The following is a 24615-nucleotide window of genomic DNA, read 5'->3' as shown; positions in this document are numbered from 1 at the left end:
GTGGAGAGCCAACCAAGTGGGCTTGTTTTGGCGCCAAAATTGTCCTTTGTTTAACCCTTACAAAAGTAACTAAACTGCAATGTTTGTCAGATTTAGACTTGGACTTGGACTAAGATGTAGAACGGAAGAGAGGAGAAGTTGGCTACAGGCCAACCTAGGCCTTCCAGGCCTGGGCTAGGCCTACATAGACCATAGACCATTTTTGTACCCTCTCTGCTTGTAACAGAATAAACTTGATTCCTGAGTTTTTCCTGAAGTTTGCCAGTTTGCAGAGTAGTATAAATGAAATATAAGTATGTGCAGTGTATTAGCAGTAACCTTAGAAGAGCAGAATAAATATGGCCATGTAATATAAACAACATGTACAGATAGGTGCAATGTAGTGGCAGTACCATTATAGTAGTAGTAAGAAAAATATTAGATATGCAGTGTATTATGCAGTGAATATATTACAGACAAACTGAATAAATATGGATATTTAGTATAAACCATATAAACAGATATGTACAGTATGTACAGCTATGTGCAGTGTGGTAACAGTACCATTGTAGTGCAGAAACAGTAACATTATAATAGTATTAAGAATAAGTAGAGTAGAGTAGAGAATATGGCTATGGATAAGTTTGTAAATAAATAGACACTATGGATGGGATAGGGTAGTCCAGTTGTGAGGGGGTGGGGTGGGGGATGTCCGTCTTCGTGTTGTCCCTGTCAAGGCTGCCATGGTCGTATAGTATATAGTATAAGTATATACTCTACGACCATGGCAGCCTTGAGTCACCATGGTCGTGGACACATCAACAAGCACAGACAAGGAGGCATCAGGCGGGGGCGGGAGTGATGGGGGCTTAAGTTCGTTGGATGTCACCGGGATGCAGAGCTAGAGTTTAGTAGGGTGACAGTCACAGGAAAGAAGCTTCCTCTGAACCTGCTGGTTCAGGTGCGGAGAGACCTGTAAAGCCTCCCTGAAGAGAGTGGGGTGAACAGTCTTTGATGATGCTGCGCGCCTTACGCAAGCATCGCTTGCCCTGGATGGCCTCGATGGAGGGGAGTGAGGAACCGGTGATGCGTTGGGCAGTTTTCACACCCTCTGCAGTGCTTTCCGGTCATGGGCAGAGCAGTTGCCTTACCAAAAAGGTGATGAAGGTGGAGCTCATAAATCAAATATTCAGTCACAGTCTAGCAGATGCCCTGCAGTAATGCAATGTAGAGCTACACCTTCCTCAGTTCCAGGGGTGTGAGGACACCGTTCAGCTCATTCGTGGTAGTCCTTGCAGTTGTTCTAGGGAGATATAAAATAAATAAATGAATAAAAAGGGATTTGAGATGCATCTTATTTTTGTTACAGTGAATTACATGTGAATAATACAGTGTTGGCAAGCTACTTGGGAATTGTAGTGAGCAAAACTATCAGTTACTCTGCCATGAATAAAACTTCACTACACAAAACTACCGCCCCAGTCAAATGTAGCAAGCTTAGTAACACATACACAGCAGTAGGCTAGTTCACTACATAGGAAGCTGCTTTAAATTGTGCTAATTTCACATGACACTGTTTGCGATGGTCCGCCAATTTGAGCAGGAATATGCTGCACATTGCTCTGGCATCATGTTTCTTCTGCTGCAACTATAGCGGCTGCATTTCCTGTTTCCAGCAGCCAATGCTGTGTCTACTCTGTAGTGATGTAGTACTCGAGTCCGGTCTCGAGACCAATTTCTGCTTTCTCGGTCTCGTTCCTTCAAAGACTCGGTCTTGACTCGGTCTCGGACCACAGTGGGAGGAAAAGGACTCGTAATTTCAGACCGAGTCCTCGAGACCAACGCATTTTTTATGTTCCTATAAAAAAACACACACAACACATAACAACAATAATAATAAAATGCAATGTTGACCGGCATTATTTGAAAATGACATCCCATGGTGCAATGCAAAGATACTGCCATCAGAGCCGTTTATTTATCTCTATGGCTCTGCTGCCGGTGAGTGTCTGTAGGTCAGCATAGTCCATATTAAGACGTTAAGACTACTCCTCTAAACAATTCCCAATCTAGCTTAGTCTGTAGGCCTAATGGTTGATTAATAACTCGGGTGATATTAACCCAGACAGCAAAATATATTTGGGCCAGATTTGGTCCAGATCTTAATTAGCATTTGGCGCAGATCCTCTAAACGGACCTGCCCCGGGGTCATTTCTTCCAACGGGCCAATACCGGAACAGGTTGGAATTACGGATCAGAGACAGATCTGGGCCAGAACTGGCCCAGTACAGTTAATATTGCCATGGCATTGGTGCGGATCTGGCCCAGACTCATATTCTACATCTGGGGCTCATCTGGCCCTGGTCTGTGATTCATATTTAAGCTATCAGAGAATTAAGACCCACACAATTTGTAATTTTCAAAATATTTTTTTATTTTAAAAAGGCAAAAGAGAACACTGTGTCCGCTAGCCTAAGCTTAGGCCTAGGCCTACAACATAACACAAACCAATATGTGAAATATAAGGCTTATGTAAACAAACTCCGCTAAACGCACTGAAAGAAAAAGTCATGTTAACATAGTCCGTTGCATCTAACCGGCTGATGTCCCGATGATGATGACGACGGCGCTCAGCGGTGTCGGAGGAAGATTACTGGCAGGGGAGCACTGAAAGCACAGAACAGTTGGGCGATCCTGCAGATCAGCAGGTCGGTGGACTTTGACCGCGACAGTTTGTTGTTTCGTGAGTTCTTCGACGTTAGCTAGGCTACTCAATCCAGACTGCAGGGCAGGCTGCTATCATGGCAGCTCGCAGGTCAGCAGCAGTTCCTTGGTCGCGGCAGTGGCAGATCTCTCGCAGAGGCTAGTAGCTGTCCTGAGAAATATTTTCGAGCAGACGGTGAATAGCAGCGCCATTCACGGATGGATGTCAGAGGACCAGGGCAAAAACTAGCCCAATGGACTAACGATTCTTCCTCACTGCTCCTGTGAGACGTACAAAAAGCACACGAAACAAAGAGTAAATATTAGATTCAACATCCAAAGATTATTTATTTTATAACAGTATAGTATGCCAACAACGCATTGCATCCCAAACCGGATAAACTGGAGGACAGCGACAATTCTTGTGGATCTTCGATAAAAAGCCTAGTGTTTACAGCCAAGTTTTTCCACTCTAAATCCATTTTAAACAGGCTTAAAAAACGCTGGCCGTCTATGCAATACCTGCAGTGCTACTAGCAGCAAGGCTAGCTACAGACAAAGTGGGTAACATTAGCGCTAATGGCTACGAATTTGCAGCTAATACACAATGGACACGATATTAAGCGATTTTGGTGAATAATAAGCAAAGCTCACCAATTTAGCCTTAAAGCTCATGTTCACATAGTTGTGGATGCATGTTCAAAAGAACCTAGACTACAAGCTAACCTAGCTACTACCCAGCTTGTCTGGCACGTTTCAGGTTGTAAGAATATCAGAGTTAACTAAGTTTGTAAACTTTCATGTTTAATATAGGCCTAAATATTTAGCAGACTAAAATGACATCAACACCAGTTTACATTTAAAATGATACTTGTATAATGTACTTACCAATAATCACAAAGACGGTGCAGCCTGTAGTCTTCCACTCTGCATAATCACATAATGCAGAGTTACAGGTTTATGTGGGGGAAAAGTGTTCCGTTAGTTGTGGTGCGTCAGGTCTGCACAGCTCCTGCGGATCTGGCCCACACCCGCCGGGCGGACTCAATTCAGTTGTGGCGCGTCTGGTCTGCGAAGCTGCCCCGGATAGGCGCCGCACCCGCTGGATGGACTGTCACAGTCAGAAGCTATAGACAAGTCTGGCGCAAAGTTGGTGCAGATCTGCATAGTGAGTGCGACTGCTGCGCGAATCTGCTGATTCAAAAACGGATCTGGCACAGATGTCAATGCTGTCTGGGAAATTATGAATATGAAAACTGACATTTTTTTTATGGTCTTGGTCAAGGGCGTCGTAGTGGGGGGACAAGTGGGAATAAATTACCCGGGCCCCAAGTGGGGGGAGGGCCCCTAAGGAGTTGAATTTTATTTTCCTTAATAATAAATAATTTCCTTAATTTAAAGATCTTAATAAATGTTATTAACTAATATAGATGCAAATATTTTGGGTAAATGCATCAGTTGATTGATGTATTAAATTGTGTCCAAGCCAACATTGTTTGAGGGCAGGCACCCTCTCCCTTGCACGAAATGGTTCAGTCCGCCTTCTCCTGCTAGGCGCATTTTTGAAGTAACGTTCATTTTGCCGAAGCGGCAATGCAGACGGTCACGGTGTGAAGATGTCTAAGTCTAAGAAAGCTAAATCCGGTTCCCAGAAAAGAAAAGAGAGGCAAGAAAGGGAGAAAAAAATAAATGAGGGAAAACAAGTGTTAACAGCCTTCTTTCCCAAGAAAGGTGAGCCCAATGTGAAAGCAATAGTCTACAAATGAAATTAACTCCTGAAGGTTACAAAACACTTCAATACCACCGCGAATCCGCGATTATCAGTGCTAAAACAGCATTAACACAAAATTAGAAATAACATGATGCCTGATTTAACCTACCACAATATTTCAATAGCCTACTAATTCGAAAATTATTATGAGCTAATAGCTTAACTTAGTAGGCTCAATGTTATGTAGGTTCATGAGGAAAGGCTGTCAAATTAGTAGCAAAGCTAACTTGTGAAACGCATCACACTCAGTTTCAGAAACTGTCACAGAGGGTGATGCAGCAGCAGCAGACCTCTCACCATCTGATGTGTTCTTGAGACAAGGTGAGCCTATAGTTTAAAATGAAATCACACGAAAGGCTATACTGCAATGTATATTTAGCAACACTGTCATGCTCTGTCTTTCACTGTAGTCTAGTCTAATTAGAATAGACCATTTTTTTGCCACAACCATCAGAAAAATAAAATGTTCTTATGTTTTTATGAAGCAAATGAAATTTGAGGAAATTTTACACAGAATATTTAAATATTAAGCATGTTCAGTCACATCCATAAGGCTACATTGGAATTGCCTGCTAATATATCTATATGCTTATGCCGGTGGTTGGTTGGTTGGTTGTGCATAGGGCCCAGAATTTGGTGCTACGCCCCTGGTCTTGGTCTCGACTCGGTCTCGACTCCTAAAGGACTCGGTCTCGACTCGGACTTGCTTCCTCAAAGACTCGGTCTTGACTCGGACTCGACTGTATTTGAAAACCAATAGACTCGGTCTCGACTCTTCAAAGACTCGGTCTTGACTCGGCATAGGCGGTCTCGTCCCCATCATACTACTCTGGCACAAAGGCTCTGGCATTGCAGCAAATCACCCAGACGTCATTTTTTTACCTCTGACGTCAGATGCAAAGTTTTTGCGCGTGGCACACTTAAAAATTTGACGTCTGACGCTCAGACATCTATTTTTTACTCCTGAAGAAGTAAAAAATCTACACGTGGAGGCGTTATTTTGACAGACGTTTTGTGTTGAACGGCTTGCCATAAAAAATCTACACGTGGAGGCGTTATTTTGACAGACGTTTTGTCTTGAACGGCTTGCCATACCCCTAACTGGGCTCTACTCTGTTACTGTTAGCAAAATCTAGCCCCAGTTTCCGACCTCTGCACATTACGTGACGTGAATGACACGGAATGATGAGGTTTTCACTCGGAAAAAGGTTTTTCCGAAGCCCATGAACGCTAGGTAACTCCCTCTCCGAAAGTTGTCAATAGAGCTTACGTCAGATCCTCTTCACGCCGAGGAGTAAAGTGTAGTTGATAGTGGGCTAATGTTAGCCTGTCAACTATCTAGCTTGGTCGTTTAATGTTAGTAGACGTATGACCAGAGTCCTCATTGTACAACTGCATAGCCTTAATCATCAGTGCGTAAATCACTCTTGTTTTGCTTTTCAATGTCTTGTTTTGTAAAAACAACTTTAATCGGATATTAACCGAGTAGCTAGCTCTGGTTGGCTAATGTTGACGAATTAAATGAGCTCGTATTTCAGATATAACGTTAGCAAGTTAACGTTACTGTAAGCGGTTAAGTCAACGAAACCATTCTAGATGGGAAATGTTCACAGTGACAGACTTCACTGCAACCTATGTAAACGTGACCAAGTCAACAAAGTTTAACATTAAATAATGAAAGAAGTTGGATTGTGTGTAACGTTACTGGCGTCTTTGGAGAAGGTCTGGCTACCCAAGGCCTGTGCATTGAAACAATAACATCCGTATAGGCGGGCTAAGCAGCAACTCTAGCCCGTGCACGAGGCTCCATCCCCGGTCCACGAGGCCAATTGAACGCGCCGAGTGTAGAGGTATGGGAAATGGCCTGGAAGAGAATATAACTGATCTGACTGGCTGAAAAACTAGTAGAAAAATAGTACTGTATTTGGTATTCAAATAATTATCTGTTACGGAAAGAATGTGCACCTCGTTGGTTAAATTAGGCTATTGTGTAATTAAGTCCTATATCCATAGATAACGTCACGGGGATTCATGTTAGCTAGTACGTGACTGACGGTCATCGTTAACGTAGCTTAGGTTACAGGCTTACTTGTGTTTGTATGCTAGCTATCATATTTTATAAGTGGTGGTGGTGGTTCGCAGGCAAACTGACATCAACATTGAGGCTATTGAGTACCAGTCACTCGCTAGTTTAACCTGTAAACCGAGACAAGCGTAACCTGCAATAGATGTCAGATTTTGCACTATGATTAGGTTTAATACTAAATTATAATTCGTAACTAATTTATAACCCGAAAATTCATTTTCCTATTCGTTGACCGTAAAATTGAGCTTTTCTGCCTGGTTGACATTGTTATTTGAGTGCATCAAGTAGTTGTAGGGAGCTGCTTAGTTACAGAAGAATGAAGGTGCAAGTGGACACAAGTCAGGCTAAATCGGGTAGCTTTCCAGATGTATCTTCGCATCTCACGGTCTACCACAAGGACGTGACAGAGAACATCGACAGTCCTAAACGCTTTGTTTTCCAGAGTTCTATCGCTCTCTCTGAACTACCAAATGGGGCCTCAGCTTCAGGCTCAATGGTGGATAACACATCTCACAGCGAATGGAATGACTTACACATTAGGGATGAACTGAGAGTAGTCTCAGAGGACAGTAGAGCTTTATCTGAAGTTTGTCTACAGAATGCATCCAGCGATGATGATGACTTAAGCTATGAAGTGCAACAAGCTTACAGAATATTCCACGATTTTCTATTAGAGAAGCACAAGGCCATCACAGCTCCCCTTTGGAACCCAGTTGGAATACAGGACAACTCACTTGCAGACTCTGTGCAACAAGGAATGTGCTTCAAGAGAATAGATGAAAAGTTTGTGAACCGGGAGTATGACAGTATCACAGACTTTGTGGCTGATTTCAGGCTGATGCTTGAGAACTGTTATAGGTTCCATGGTGTTGACCACTGGATTTCAAGACAGGCACAGAAATTGGAGATAATCCTGGAACAGAAACTCACTCTGCTGTCAAGGTAATTTGACTGTATTATTCCCACTAATTTATTTCCACTACCAGCCCTGGCTACTTACAATGTAGTTTTAAACACAAAAAAATGGAATCCAGTGTTCCAATGTGTCCTGTAAACAGTTTCCACGTGTTCTGTAACCGTAATTGTAGAGTTTATTTTACAGTGCGCTATTCCTTTAGAAAACCTGTAGCTTACATGCCCACAGGTAGTAATGAATATCGCATATTGTTATAGTTTAATAAATGTGCAGAAAGCACAATTTAAGCATGGTTGCATTTGACATTTATTACAGATCAAAATGACATAGGCTTGAGTTAAGGCTATGTTTAGCTTAATTGAATAACTTGATAGAGAAGATAAGCACCATTTTGTGGAATGATGCATGGTCATCAGAAATTTGCTCTCCTGTGCCTACAAACACAGTTTTGTGTGTGATGTCACACTTTGCCACTCTTTGTCTGGTCAAGGTCTGGTCATGTGGCGTTCTGAAACTTTCTTTAAATTTGGGACATAGTAGTTGGAAGTTGGTCGCTTGTTTCGATTTGGGAATGTGCAGTTGCAATGGTTGTTTGTTTAAATTCAATGTCTGAAATCAGTCCAAAGTAGGCTATTCGCAGTGTCAGTTTATGAACACATTGAATGGCCACTGCATACCCATGTGGGATGGCATGTTCTGGCAAAATCTGCGGCATACTTTTATGCAAGTAAACCGCATCCAGAGGCAGTTGGGTCATTCCACGCCAACTCAGCCACCCATGTATGACACCTCTCAGATTTTGCTGAAAAGTGGTGACAATATGCCTTATGTCACCAAACAAAGGAATCTGACGTTTCAGGTCAATATCTCAAACGGTTTGCCCATGGCATCCATTTGAATTTCGGGTGTCACTCAAGGCCCTAATTGACACATTGGAATTTTACATTTCAACTTTTGGCATTTTTGGAAGCCCATAACGTCTGTTCTAATAGTGGTAGAAGGCTGGAAACTGGTGTGGTAGTTCATTGTAGCCTGTACTACACAAGTCTGGAGGCAGAATCAACATTCCTTAATGTTTGGGTGAGTGGTGGGTCACCGAAGTACTAAAAAATGTTGACGAATGTCAGACAGATCCCCTGTTGGGTGCCATTCCAACATATCATTTGTTGTGTCAGTGTGCCAGACATCTATGGACGCATTGCTCGCCAATAGAAACTTGACCAAAAGGACCATGACAAAATGATGCCACTGCATTCATAATTTCTTGGATACTATTCAATTTAATTTTCAATTCAATTTTATTTGGAGAGTGAGAGGGGGCAAGGAAAAACTTCTATCTGTAGTGTTCTTACACTATGTAACAATCTTTGTTACATAGTGTTTAGTTCTTTAAAGGTGCCATGTGTAATGTCAACACAATGCCAAAAAATCAATTCATACTCCACATTCCATAAAAGATGGGGGCAGTATACCTCCAGAAAGTGAGTTGGTCTACCCTAGAGTAACAACCGAGACACGTATATTGCAGTTTGGCTGGCGGTTATGTTGCCCGCATACCGCCTCCCATGGCCGAAACTGGTATTATGACATCTGTCGGGCTGTGGCTAGTAATTTAGCATGCTAATTCAGGTTGATATCTCTGCAGCACTATACCTTGTAATTTTTTTAATGACATCATCACCCTTATTTCTTCTCATTCTTTTGATGCGTGTAGCTCATTTTTTGGGATATTTTTACCTCAATTCTTACACATGGCACCTTTAAAAGTTTGATGGCGGGTCTCTTTCATGGGGGATAAGGGGTTAATCCGTGACAGTCTCAGTATTTCATTGTTTGCCATCACTGAGCATAATACTTAATAAGTTATTTCCACTATTTTCATACTTTATCATCACAAAATTCTCCCTGATCTACATTCGAGACTTCTGGAAACAATGTCCAAAATGGTGCATTATGAAGAATAAAATTCATATTATGGAGCTTCATAGTCAAAGGTTTTATTTCATTGAAAGAAAGAACAAATATGTATCTTTATCTGGTATAAATCCCAATAGGATCATCAAGTGCCCACATGGTCATTTGGGGGTCCAAATACCGGGTTCCAAAAAAGTCACCTCTGCCGGAGAGGGTTTTTGGACCCCCATAAAACCCCCACCAGTGGTACCATACCCTTCAAATTGATTTGGGCAAGGGCAAGGTTCCCACATATAACAAATAATTCTGTTTAGAATAAATATGATCATTAATTGTGGTGCTAGGGCCACCCAAAAAGTGGAAAAACACACATGCCATCAACATTTTTTAGGACTTTGGTGACCCACCTCTCACCCAAACAGTAAGGAATGTTGATTCTGCCTCCAGAAGTAGTACCGGCTACAGTGAACTACCACACCAGTTTCCAACCTTCTACCATTACTTCATTAGAACAGACATTATGGGCTTCCAAAAATGCCAAAAGATGAAATGTGAAATTCCAATGTGTCAATTAGGCCATCCTTAAAAATATTCTTGTTTGCAGTAACAGCCAAAAAAAATAAAAATAAAAACCTAACTATTATTTAATGTCACACCAAATGACATGGTGTCACGCCATATGATGAACTGCACCACTCCACCATGTGTCAGAGCAAAACAGGGTTTTTAATGACAATAAAATCATTAACAATGAATTTTGAAGTCACTGTATGAATGGTGTATGCGTGTAACAGCAAAATAGATGAAAGTTTAAAACTTTAAATACCATGTAACAGAGGTAGTTATTACAGTTTTCACATAGCAGTAAACGAATAGAATTCAAAATCATTTTATGTATAGTAATAGCTTTAACAGTTTTCAGACTTCCTCCCTCTTTGCAGGGTCTGCATTCAGTCTTTCCCTGTACTTGCGTGTTCTCTCTTTGCTGGACATATTTGCTTCACACTGACAAGAAATGGAGGAATAGTATTTATTTTTTAAACTAACATGATATGGTAACATAAAAGAAAAAAGTATTCTTTTTAAAGTATAAAAAGAATTTAAAACATGTTTTTACAAGAACTTTTATGTAAAAATGCAATTTGGTCATAGGGTGTGACAGAAATGTCATATAGTGTGACTTGAAAAAACTGTCACACCATATGATGCAGCGTCACACTACATGTATATGACATTTTGACAGTTAAGCTAATTTTCTAGACAGTTAAATACAGCTAGCTATTATTTAGCATGCAACTGACCACATGGCAGCAGTGCTTTTTAAGAATTCATGAAGAATATTTGTGAAAAATAGCTACTTTTTAGGCAAATGATGTCACACCATAAGACACTAAAATTTGGCCACGATTGATGATGTCCAATTCAAAGCTTTTTATATAAAAGTCTAAAAAGCAGTACTCACCTCTTGACCATGCCAATTACTCCTGACATTCTATTGTTACGTCCTGGTTAAGCAGGGTCCTCTTCACAATAATGATGTCCAAATGAATGCCCGGTCAAAATATATAATATAGTGTCATGCCATATGACAACCATTTTATGGACAAAATATATTTCATTATAACTTAGTTGGACAGCATGCATAAACATCAAAACTTTCTGTGGTTGTAAAAAACATCCAATTATTTTATATACATGGTAAAACTTTAAAGTAATTATACTTTTTATGGATATACATTCTTTTTAGGAAGTTCGCACACATGGTGGACAGTCACACCATATGACATTTTTTATGTTTGGATGATTATTTTGAGTCAAAAGTTAAATACAAATCCAATAAATTTAATATGACAGAACTTGAACCTACCAGACCTACAACATTTCCATATCAATTTTTAACAATTGTGTGACACATGGACAGTCTGAATTCTGCTATTTGTCATCTACCCAAACACCAGTTTGACTTGTCTTATGCAAATCTTTCTTTTTTATTTTCCACCCTGAACATGGGCAAAAATGCACCATTGAGATCAATTTGCATAAGACACAGTGTTTCCCCTAGAATCCCCCCCCCCCCCCGAAACATTTGAAAAAATTACTCCTTAAATGGTGGTGGGATTTTGTGAAAGAAATGGACAGATTGAGTTACAAATTATTACAACTGTACACTGTAGGCCACTGTACAAACTATTACTATTTAGAATATACAGCACTGTGCATAAGTTGAGACATTTAAATAGTATTTATTTACGATACATGATGCATTAAAAAATAATTGATGTCCTACTTTTTTGATGTCCTACTTTTTTTTTTAATTAAGGCATTAAGACAAAAGGCAAAATATGTTTTTTATTCCTCCCTTTAGTCAATTTCAGCGTGGGTGTCTTAACTTTTGCACAGCATTGTATAAACTATATAGACTTCTCTTTCATGCCATTAAACTGTATTGGTGCTGTGCAAGTCGAATTGAGTGCCTATCACTTTAATTCCGTGACGGCCCATGACGCTGGCTTGATTCTCACGGTTTCAAGCTAACTTAGTAGTGTTGTTGTGCATGGTGCATAAGAATATGTGGATGAAATTAATTATGTTTCCCATGTCATTTGGTAAAATAAATGGTCAAAAATTCGAAGAAAATTTATCTTGGATTATAGCAGATAAGTGTCTTGTATCATATCTATAATTTTGGTGAGCTCTACAGGAATTACAAACTATCTCAGATGTAAATGCTTGCGTATCCTATTACTCAAATTCAATTAAACCCACCAATAGGCTAGCTAGACCTTAGTTTCACAGCCTAGTTATGTTAGCAACACAGGGCTTGAAAGCATTGCCTGTATCACAAACAAAAACGAAACAATGCGTGGATTTATCTGGGAATAGGCTACTGAAGGTAGGGGCGAGCTATCTCGCTGGCGTGTTTAATTTGGTTCCTTGGTTAACATAATGTAGGCTACGTTTTTTTGCACAAAATTGCGTCTGCTAATAAACTTAAACATAAACACAAACAAGCGTGATCTCCTGTGGAATCCCTGACTGCGCCTTCAACGTTAGCCTACTATTATTTGTTGACATGAAACCTGAACGAACGGCAGCTGTTCCTGAAGTTCACTTGCATCAATTTTTTTTTTTAAATAGGCAACTTTTTTTGCAGTGGCGCTTGAATTCCAGGAGCGGCGCTGCGCCGCTGATGAATACATTGTATGGGAAACACTGAGACAAGTCAAATTGGTGTTTTTAAAAAGAAGGGATCATGGAGAAATCTTGGTCAAAAGTGTCATCCCATAACCATCACAGGACTTCAACTTCAGGTTGTGAGTGTAACAGAGGTCGTAATTCGTCCGCCGCTCACAGCCCTCGAACCCGCCACCTCGACACACACCGGCATGGGAGTCGAACGCTCTAACCACTGAGCTAAAACCCCAGGCTTCCAACTCAGAGGTTAGAAGCGTTCTTAAGGTTAGGGGTGTGAGGATTTACACGAGCAACTAGCATGCTAGCTCAGTTCGCCTCCGTTACACTCACCTCCCTAAATCTTCACTCCCATAATCCGGGTTTACGGCACCACTGTAACAGAGGTCGTAATTCGTCCGCCGCTCACGGCCCTCGAACCGGCCACCTCATCACACACCAGAAACACTTTGTTGTAGCCTATGGACCTTGAGCAAAACTTGCGACAACAGGCCTTTACCCTTACAAACTGTCATAGTGTAATATGCAGTTTTCCATAAGGAACGCATTTGTCGATGAATGGTCAACATAGCTGACTCATCTTCAGGGAATAGCAATGTTGCTCTCCTTCAATAACATTACGCACAACTTTATTAAGTGTGCTTGCAAAGCAGCACACTTATTAGGGGTCCGAGCAGCGTAGCTGCTGAACCGTTCATTTTTGGCCAAAATGATGTAAAAGTCATACTGCAGCCTAAACCGTAACTCCAAAACTCTTCAAATTTTCAGGTATGGTTACCAGTACCCCCCTCTACCCATAACCCAAAATTTGGGGTACTGCACCCAAAGGTGGCACTCTTGTCAAAAACGCTTATTTCTCCTTACCTGATTGACCTAGACTCAAAATTCTTTCATCATATTAATCTCTACATTCAGATGCATCTTTTTCATCCTGGTCTTATGCTCTAAAAATGTTTACTTTTGCCACAATTTCAGAGAAAAGCCAAACAAAAGTTTCATTGTGCTGTAAGTATGTTGGGGATGTGTGTTGGAGAAGCTTCCTGATGAAATAATGTGCTGTTTATGTAGGGGAGAGGGGGGGGGGCAGTGTACTGCAAGTATGGTGAAGGGACTTACTATTGCAAGCAGAGTACTGTATGTATGATGTATGTGAGTGATGACAGTGAAGATGTGTGTGTGGGCGGGAGGGTAGTGGAGCAGTGACTGTGTGTGTGTGTGTGTGTAGTGTGTGTGTGGGTAGGTGGGGGCAGTGTGCTGTAAGTATGTAGAGGATGTGTGTTGGAGAAGATCCTGAAGACAATGTGCTGTGTATGTAGGGGGGGGGGGGGACAGTGTGCAGCAAGTATGTAGAGGAGGCTTACTGTAGCAAGCAGTGTGCTGTATGTATGTGAGGTGTATGTGATGTAAGTGTGTGTGTTGGGGATGGGGGTGGGGGGCAGGGGGTGCAGAAAGGCTAGGCAATCAAGGACATGGGTAGATGGAGGAGAAATCAAAAATAATAAATAAAAAGTTCTATGGAGATGTGCAAAAGTTGGAGAAAGTCAGATATGTGTGTGTGTGTGTGTTTTGATGTGTGATGAAATAAGAAAATAAATAAAAGGTCTGTAGCATAGGGAGAGGGATGTAAAAGTGCTAAAAGTCTTGTAGGTGTGTGTGTGTGTGTGTGTGGGGGGGGGGGGGGGGGGGGGGGTCATGAGTGCTGAGGAGTGAATGAGTGCAAAGTCAGTATAGTGTGAGTTCAGAGTTGGGAACCTCATCAACCTGATCCAAGTAGAGCTGTTCATTGTTGTTACTAATCAGGCCCAAGATCACTGTGTCATCTGCAAACTTGATGATGGAGGTATGACTACTGTTGGCTTTGCAGTCATGTGTGTAGATGTTGTACAGCAGTGGACTCAAAACACAGCCTTGGGGAGCACCAGTGCTGATGGTTAATGAGTCAGATGACCCCCACTCTAACCACTTGTGAACGGTTGGTGAGGAAGTCAAATATCCAGTGACACAGGGTGGTGTTCAGTCCTCGTGTTGAATGCTGAACTAAAGTCAATGAACAGCATCCTCACATAATTCCCATTCCCCTCCTCCAGGTGAGTTAAGGTGGTGTGCATGATGTTTGAGATGGCATCCTCTGTAGACCAGTTGGCTCTGTAAGCAAATTGGAGGGGGTCGAAGGAGGCAGGGAGGGATGAGCAGATAATGTTTTTCACAAGCTTCTCAAAACACTTCATCAGTGTAGACCAGCGGTCCCCAACCACCGGGCCGCAGGACATTCCTAACCGGGCCGTAGCCTACGACATGAGTTTAAAAAAAATGCATGCGAACTAAACTAAATTTAATTCGCAATAATGTCACGTTTTTACATGGCATAGGTCTATATGCAGTTGTTTGATTGCACGCATGTTTGCATTTTGCAAGGTCTATTTTCTTACGTCTGTCTGTCCCGCCTTCAACACTTTTACATATTGCCTTCAGCGCTGCGCAGCCTCAGGTCAGCTCACTTCACTTGATCAGTTCTTGGCGAACGGTAGTGTTACACGAAGTTAGCTAAACTGCTAGAATGAGCAACAAAAAACAAGCATCTTTAGCAGGTCACGGGCCAGAGTGTTTGAGTTGCGAGAGCCGCTGCAGAGATTTCTTACAGAAAAAAAGTCACCGTTAGCTGCACATTTTAGTGATGAGGACTGTGTGTCAAAACTCGCTTACCTGTGTGACATATTCGGGTTGCTTAATGACCTCAACCTGTCACTCCAGGGGAGAATGACGACTGTCTTTAAACTGGCAGATAAAGTCGCTGCATTTAAAGCCAAGCTTGATTTGTGGGGACGACGAGTGGACCGGGGTGTATTTGATATGTTCCAAACAGTAGTGGGGGTTTTGGGAGAGACTGAGGCAGGGCCCTTTCTCTCGCAGCTGGTGCGCAATCACCTTGTTGCGCTTTCAAATGAGTTTGAGCATTACTTCCCATCCTCCAAAGATCCACGGCAAACCAATGAGTGGGTCTGCAACCCATTTGTCAATATCCCGAATAGTCCTAACTTGTCAGCGCAGGAGGAAGAGCAGTTGATCGAAATTGCAAATGACCGTGGTCTTAACCCTTTAGACGCCAGAGGTTTTTTTTCAAAACGTTCGATTTTGACATCTTCATTTCAAAAGGCTATATCTTAAAAGTGATAAGAGATACAGACTTTCTGTAAATTAGAGAAATATTAAGGATGACCCAAAGTTTATGTAGGGATTAAATGTTTATATCTAATTTGCATATTATGACGTCATATGGTGGCGGCCATCTTGGATTATAGAATTTTCATGAAAAGTTGCATGTTTGAATGATAAAATGCAACACTTCTTTCCCCCCAAAATGTCCCTCACCTTCTGTATGCTATATTGCACAATACTGAATGTTCAGGTAAATAGTAAGTAGTGAACAAACTGTGTAAATCATTACTAATAAATGGCAGAAACAAACCAAATGTAGCGGTAGACTGGCCTTTTGCTGTAGAGATTTTCCATTTACTACATACAGTAGGCACTCTGATTCCATGTATGGGGCGCATATATATTATTCAGATGACACACAAACACAAGTAGACAAGACCTGTTTAGTTCAAAAGCTCATTTGCCACGGCAAGGCACAGATCAGGAGTGAGATGACGAGACAAGACAAGAGACAATGTTAGTTTTTTTTTTCTTTTTGTTGTTTTTGTTGATGTTTTTTTTTTTTTTTTTCTTAGCTGACAAAGACACACACATCACAAGGACATGAACACACAAAAAGTGTATGTCCTAAATGATCAGGGAAATAGATAGCAAATCAACAGTGTAAATCATTACTAATAAATGGCTGACTTTTTTTTTTTATGTAGCAGGCCTTTTGCTGTAGAGATAATGACTCCCCTCTATCCATACAGGGCCGGCATTCCCATCATCTTGTGATAGACTATGCATGACCTAATGTGTGTGTGTGTGTGGGAGAGGGAGAGAGCGTGTCACCACCTCCACCATGCGAGCAGCATGGCCAGATCTGCCTCGCGCGCCCCGAGTGGAGAGAATTTGCGCAGCTCGGACTAGGCCTACTGTCATTCTCATTGCGACTCCCCACACTGCCACTACGTTCCCCCCTAACTGTCCTATGTCCATTATTCCCACCAGTGACATTGGGCAAACGATTCAACGTTTGTGCTTGGTGTAAGCTAAACTATGGAGTATACTCTCACTTTGTCCAGCTACATCATTGCAAGGCAGGGACGCATCTGAAGCCTCACTAAACGAATCACCGTCATTTTCTGAAGGCAGATATTCCCCTTCAGACGCACTGATTCAATGCAGCTGTAGCGCAAAAGTTTTGTTTAAAGAGTGCCCTTTTTTTGACTCGGGGATGACGTATGACATGTCTGCCATCTAGTGGAGCGGAGGTCGAACGAAATATGACACCCTATTTGACTAAATCGGCCGTTTTATTCAGTACCACATCTTGTCGACTATAGTCGACTGTGGCGCCTAGAGGGTTAAGAGTGTGTATAAGGAAACCTCTCTGGCGGGTTTTTGGATCAAAACCAAAGCAGAATATCCCGAGATAGCCGTAAAAGAGCTGAAAACGTTTCCCACCACGTATCTATGCGAGGCCGGGTTTTCGGCAATGACTGCAACTAAGACCAAATTGCGCAATCGACTGGACATTTCAAACACAGTCAAACAGTGTCACTGTCTTCCATCACCCCCAGATGGAAGCTTCTTGTTGCAGGGAAACAAGCAGGGCTCACACTGATTATATTCGTAATGCACGTTTAGTTCCCATGTTTTGTTCCCATATTTTGTTAAGCATGTTCACACTTTAGCTTCAAGTTGTTCAATATTCATAGTTCATATTGTTCAATTTTCACTTCTTCAAGTTCACGTTTTTCACAAGAGATCGTTACTTTCACTGTCTAGTTCTTTTCAAGTAATGCATGCACAACACATATGGAACATGGATGCACACTATAACATTACAGCTACTTGTCAATGTGGACTTGTAGTGCAAGGCAAGTATAACTGTATAGGCTGTTTATGTTATTGACTCAGACACAGAACCCACCCCCCCTTCACCTACCACCACAATTAAATTATGTGGGAAACACTGCCTTCCATTATCAAACCCTTCATCTTATCCACGACAAATAAATAGTCCTGTAGAATCAAGTGTTGTTAGAATACTTTTGGGTTGTAGAGATTAGCACACTAGAATAGAGTACTGTTAAAATACTGTTGGGTTGTGGTGGTTAGCATACTACAATAGAGTATTGTTAGAATACTGTTGGTAATTATTATTATTATATTGTTTCTCATTTTCGAATGTACACTTAAATCTGCACAAAGTCTTTGAGGTGAAAGTGCTGTGGAGAAATTGCAGGATTGTTTGGCTCTGCCACCTAACCACGCCCAGTTTACCGGCTGGGAAACCCTGTAGCTCCGGAGCAGGGGCTCAGACCAGGATAAATTGTTTGCTCGCCCTCAGTTCACTCTTTTGTTCATCTCAACCCAGCACTCCAGTGTGTCCTGCTTTGTGTGCGTTAACGTAAGTCATCACTTTAATGATCCTCACTATGACTTTTGTGATGTTTATCAGTTTGTAGATTCATTTCACTGATTACTGTAATGAACAGTGGTCGGCAGCACTCTATACATACATCACACTGTAGTATACAGTTGATTTACAGAAGGTGGTTTAGAGTAATATGAAGTATTCCTTTATTCCTTTATTCTGAGATACATCTGAGATACAGATGCTCTCAAAACAATCCCAGGCTCTCAAAATAATCCCAAACAGACATAAGGTCTTTATAGAGCAAATCCATATAGATTATTTGTCATATAAACCAGTAAAACACAATTAGGGGATGGAATATATAACATTCACACTCATAGCTCATTTTTTTTTTTAAATAAATCAGTGAAAAAGTCATATTTCATAATTTCAATTCTTCTGTAGGTTACCTGATAGCCCAGTTTGAGAGGCGCAAGACACGTGACATTATTTATTTTTGCAGCCAATCACTGCTGTCGTTCTATTTTATTGATTTGATCTTAGTCATAGAAGCTAAATTCGAAGGCAGGCCACAGGTAAAATCCAACGAACCGCATTCACCCTGCATGTCAATAGTTGAATAGCCCTCTTTGAGATATTGCCACTGCTCCAACACTGAAAGGCACTGTTAGAATGCTTGGATCAAGCCAGGTTCAGCATAGCGTATGCCACTGTCTGCTCACGTTGCTGACCGGACCAGGGCAAGCACACTTTCGCAGTTCCCGCCGGAAATGCAGTCTAGTTTGAGGCCAAGGGGACTTTATCAGGATGCATAGTATCCTGAATCCATGAAATAAGTGGCCTTTAAAAATAAAAAATCTGCCTGCCTCTATGGGAATTTAACATAGGAGTCAAATACTTATTACCCCTGTATTTTAAGGAAGAACATTTATTTATTTATTTACGATACATTCTTCATTCACTAAAATTGGTGTTCTTAAAGGTTGGGTTTTTACTCATTTTTTTTATTTAGGCATTAAGATCAATTTCTAACAGATCATTTTATATTCCTCTTTTTAGTCAACTTTAGCATGGGTTCAAATACTTATTCTCCCCACTGTATATGTATCTAATCTTGGCCTCTCTTATGTTCAAACGAATTCGCTTTGCCCACCTGTTTTTTCTGCTGTGCCCACCCATTTGAATATTTCTATGCCACTGTTTTAGATCCCAACGCAAATTGACCAAGAAGAGCCAAATGTCTGTCTACTGCGTTTAAGATCATTGAGTCTTTCATCTGAACTGCTCCCTGCTTCTCTTCAATTTCCCTTCCAAATTACTTTTTATTGTCCAAAGACGCAATCGCAAGAATCCAACATTCTAACCATCGACACATACTGCACTATAATGCAAAGGAACTTCACTTGCATTTATAGGGTAATAAAAATGTGCGCGACAGCTAATCAAAGTGCAGTCGGTTCTCCCGCCATGGTTTTGAAAATCACACACTTGCTGCATCTGAAGGCGCACGCATAAGGCCTACAACTGTCACTCTACATGCCCCGTTTGCACGTCATGTTTTAATTTGCTAGCTGGTCCTGCCTCCAAAATGCCGGATCATGTGAACAGATCAGCAGGCCGGCATATTTTCACCTTGTTTTCAGACACACAATGCAGCAAAAAACCTGTCTCCTCTTACTGCAAATTTAGCGTGATCTCTGTGTGAAAAGGGCTTCAGTCATCAAGTTGCAGCATTTTCAGTGACCAGCAAGCTATGCTAAGTCTGAAGATGTGAACTAGCTAGCTGGATCATTAGCCAGTAAAGTTAACCAACAAGCTGATAAGCCAACAGTCAGTAAAAGTGCATATAATTTGCAATATATATAAACACAAAACAATTTTGCCGATAGACAAAAAATGCCAGTGTGACTGACTAGGCCTAGTTTTTAACTATAGGGTAGTTTTTAATTGCCTCCGCTCAAGTTGACTGCATTAGCAAAGTAATGCTTGTGGTCTGTACAGAACCCTTTGTTTAAACTTTACGGTGTCCAATTTGTATGGAAATCCTAAATGTTACCTAGTGGCTATGAAAGATGGCGGTGCCTCTTGAAAATGTATTTCTCTGTCTTGCTAAGTTCTCAGGGCCCATCCACTGGCTCTCTGGTGGTGTACTGTGCATGGTCCTGTGAATGTCTAACGTGTGAGCAGTTTGCGGCGAATTGGGAAACTTTTGCAAATTATAAATGACTTATCACGGTTCACGTCTGCATGTTGAACCTTAAAGGCCGTATCATTCGGTTTAATAATTTACCATGTACCGTTGCATTCCTAGTCTGCTACTTAAAGCTGCAGTTGGCAAGATTTTTTTGATCATATTCACTGAAACTGACACTATGCTTCGACAGAACAACATAAATCAGCCAGTTTTAGAAAGAAAAAAACACACTTCTACCTCCACTTGGAGCCTGTTATTTGTTTTGCAAAAATCCACAGCTCCCGGTTCTTCTGGTCCAATCAGAGCAGGGCTGTGTGAGATCTGACTGTCAATTACAGCCTGGTGCAGTCTGGTGCGCACTGATGAGCACAAACTCGATGAGAGGGTGCTCGGTGGTAGTGGGGGAGGGGCATGAGAGTGGTAAACATTCAAAATTTTGACTAAGTTCCCTCAATCTGTCAGACTTGCCAACTGCAGCTTTAATATGTTTATGTGGGAACTCAAATTTGAAACATGTTCTGTGTGCAAAAAAGCCTTCTGTTGATTACTGTTTAAGGCTACATTTGGTACTCATTTGTATTGAACTAACGTCATGTACTGTACCTTAAGGGATAGATATGAATACATGTACCTTAACACTCCTAGCACTGACTGCATTTTAGTTGCTGATTACAGACCCAAGGGGTTTTTGAGACCTTAAAAAATGTGTTCTCAACATTTTTTCTGTGACATTAGGCCACCTAGCATTATTACAAAAAACTTTGATTCAGCATATCTAAAGGAGTGGTTGAGTAACAGGCCTTTCCATGGTCTCTTACCTCTCCATGTGGACCTTAATATATGGTATGACGACAGGAAATAAGTCATCAAATCATTGACTGTATTTTCTTTTCCTCGCAGAGTCCTTCGGGAAAAAACTAGTCTAGCAGTAACATCCAAAGGCCGTTTTGGCACAGAGGATGAGAAGGGATTAGTAGGTTCATCCTCAAGACGTAGATCTACGCCCCGTAGCCTGGTTTCTGTAACATTGGGAGGCAGTGAGTCCATCATGGTGCAGGCTCTTCGTTTAGAGGAGCAACAAAGAGCTAAAGAAGAGAAGAGGTAAAACGCTGTTCAGTTTAGTTAAATATTTCATTTTAATCCCTAAAATATTATCATTTAAGTGTGCTCTACTGTATGGTTTACCTGTTTTGCAAATAATTTGAGTAAATCCTGATGGGTTAAAAGTAAGCCATATTATCATAATTGCATTGTTTCCCTTTACACACTGTACTCTTAATCATAGGCAGCGAGAACAGGAGAAGAGAGAGGCAGAGGAGGCATCAGCGAAGGAGGTGGTGGAGTGGGAGCAAAATCTTCTATCTCAGGCAGCTCCATGGCCAGTTGATACACTGTGGGAGCTTCCTGCTATTGGCCACTTTCTTTGCCTTGCCCAGACAGCACTCAACCTTCCTGAGATCATCTTTTTTGAGCTGGAACGTTGCTTGCTCATGCCACGCTGTAGCTCTTTCTTGGCCAAGATCATGACCTCATTGCTTTCTCAGCCTTACCGTAGGTCTACTATCCACCGCAGGCCGCCCCTCACTTATCGCCGCTGGGAAGCTGAGTTGCGTCAGCGAGTGCTTGGCTGGTACCACTCCATTGGGCAAGCAGAGAATCAGGCCGCCCGTGCTGAGCAGTTGGGACTCTGCAACCAGTTTTTCCAGACACTTGGTGAGACAAGTCCTCTTGAGGAGGCAGCCTTCCATCTGCTGCCATTCTACCAGCGTGTATGGCTCCTGAAGGGGCTCTGTGATAATATCTATGAGACACAGAAGGAGGTACAAGATGCTGTGTTGGGACAACCCATTCATGAGTGCAGGGAGTCCATCCTTGGATATGACAGCCATGAAAATGCCTATATTCACTTTCCACATTTCTGCGGAGCTGACTTGCGGATCTACTGCCAGAGCCCCTGCACAGCTCCTGATGTACCCCCAAACCTGATCTGTGTGAGGAAGGTAAACAGTAACAGACCAGCCAAAACATCTTTGCCATTTGATGACATGATGGTAAGCACTGCATCTGAAGAAAAGTGTGACTATGAAAAGCAAAGAGGATTTTGCTTCAGAGAAGGGGGGAAGGAGAGAATAGCTTGCCGAGATGAAGTTAATTGTGTAGGAAAATGCAAGGTTGAGGCTGAGCAGAAGAGACACAGTGCCTTCTTGTTTAGCTGCAGAACAGACACTTGTGTGTCTTGGGCTACCAAAGGGGAGCCAGGGGGTGTGGTGAACAGACTTCAGCTGACACGGGATGCAGAGCCCTCTTCTGAAAGTGAGCCTCAGCTCCAGGAGGGAAACTGCTGCTTCAAAGGGAAGTCCTCATCAAACTTCTCAATCACAGAGTTCCAGGAGGGGTTAATAAAACCTGGAAATGTGTGTTCTCAGGCAAACTTACTCCTTGTGAGAGGCCAAGACCCTTGCTCTGAATGTTCCAGAACTGCAGAGATGAAGTCAGAGTATACTTCCTGCAGTTGTTCTAAGATCCAACTTGCTTCCCAAACCTCCAGGCTTCATGAGCAGGCAAACCAGCAGCAAATGCACACTAAAAAAAAAAGAAAGAAAAAGACAATCACAGAACTGAGGACCAAAGGTTGTCGAGGCAAAACAGGTTCAGTGAGGATTGGACAGGTCATTGCAGCCAAGAGTACACTGCGAAAAGCAGCCTGCACTATTAAGAAGAAGGACAAGAGGAAAAAGAGAAAGCTAGGTAAGCAGGATAGTGTACCTATTCTCTGCAAGCCAACTTCCCTCAGTAGTTAACTAATTGGTTTGAAGAGTGTGCAAAAGTTAATTAACAGTAAATCAATATAAAATATTTGAAAATGGTTTTCAATTTTTGCTGAACCAATGCAGAAATTGATTCAGTGGTTTATTACACTCCTCAGAATGCTGAATGGGCCTTCTGAACGTCAGATATTTTTCAAGGTCTGATATTGACCCCTGCTAAAAATGAACAAACTCTGCCATTGGCAACAAGTTTTGTGCTTCTAATTTGACATCTTTCATATCATTCAACATGTAGTCCATTCAGTTATCGTAGCAAAACTTCATTGAAATGTCCAACTAATTGTATATCAATGTCCAGGGGAACCAAGAAAATCATATTTGCTGCTTGTTCATTGGGTTTTTTGTTTGCAGGACTACACCAAAACTCCAGGCCTGATTTTCATGAAATCAGGTGTGAATATGTAACATATAACAAGGTCGAACCCAGACCCCCGGACCATGGCTTTTAATTTGATAGGATTGAATCATTGCAGTTCTAATGAGGGAGAACAGGAAGATTGCTACTGAGGCAGGGGAAGAAATCCATAAATGTTAGTATATCTTCACAATAATCATGTTAATATATTAAGCTCAGAAAAAAGCCTAATCTGGCTACAACTTTGCTGAACTTCCTCTCTCGTCTAGTATCAGCACTGGGTAGAAATACACTTTTGGGCAGAGGAAATACCTCCTATAAATTGATGCCTTTTTAAATTCTAATGCTCAAATTCGTGTCAGGTCGCTCCAATTTAAAAGAGGGAGAAACTATATACAAGCCGAATTGTCACCTTAAACAGAAAACTTAAATCTCAAAGAACTAAGAGCAACGGCAATATATTTCACTCGTAGAACATTTATTTTAAAAGATAGTGTAACACCGATAGTGCAACAACGAACAAGTTTGGCAACATCACATAAGCCTAAAACTAAAGGGATCAGTGTGATTAATTGCCTAAAGAATACAGGCTTAGCATCCAAGTTTTACTTTAGCCTTCTGCTTGATATGAAGCATATTCAAATTGCTCACATTTTTCTTTGCTCCGTAGCACACACTCATGTTTCCGTGAAATGTGTCTTCTTAGATTCCAAAATGAATCTTTACTCACTGAAACAGTGTCACCACATGGCTGTTCTTGCTCTACATTGTTAATATCTAGTTGTTTTGTAGGAATAGTACATTTGTATGACTTATCAGTTTCCTTTCTAAAATATTTAGCGAACTCCATTCCAATCAACGAACAATGGCCAATCTTTGAAATGTAACAGTCTTTGTTTTATTAGGAAGACATGAATTCTGGGTGGGTTAGGGCATGCCTCAGACTCGTGGTGGGAGCGGTATCGGAGCGAAATTGAAGCGGAACAGAGCGGCTAAATTAAAAAGCGATCCGCGCTCCAACAAAATTCCATCCATTCCACTCCTCGCTCGCTCGCGCTCCACTCCGCTCACTAGCTCTGGACTTTACCTACCCATTTATAAGCAGCTGATTATCAGTGCCAGAGGAAGCAAAATAGGCCTAGAGGTATTACCT

The 24615-nt window shown here is 41.5% G+C and overlaps 1 protein-coding gene across 3 annotated transcripts in view; it reads left to right on the top strand.

Moving 5' to 3' along the window:
- Nucleotides 1–5724: 5724 nt before the first annotated feature.
- Nucleotides 5725–24615, top strand: part of LOC121680971 (uncharacterized protein KIAA2026) — a 40823-nt gene continuing 21932 nt past the window's right edge. The window contains exons 1-4 of one of the 3 annotated variants that reach the window (XM_042060565.1): nt 5757–7481; nt 21180–21380; nt 21565–22377; nt 22411–23027. In XM_042060565.1, coding sequence (XP_041916499.1) covers nt 6856–7481; nt 21180–21380; nt 21565–22377; nt 22411–23027 — 2257 coding nt within the window. In that variant the 5' untranslated portion in view covers nt 5757–6855. Of the gene's footprint in view, nt 7482–21179; nt 21381–21564; nt 23028–24615 lie in introns of all 3 variants that reach the window. The other 2 variants (XM_042060566.1, XM_042060564.1) reach the window with 2 other exon arrangements.

Source organism: Alosa sapidissima, chromosome 13 (assembly GCF_018492685.1).
Source record: "Alosa sapidissima isolate fAloSap1 chromosome 13, fAloSap1.pri, whole genome shotgun sequence".
Classification (NCBI taxonomy): Eukaryota; Metazoa; Chordata; class Actinopteri; order Clupeiformes; family Clupeidae; genus Alosa; species Alosa sapidissima.
This window is presented reverse-complemented; position numbering and strand designations above follow the sequence as displayed.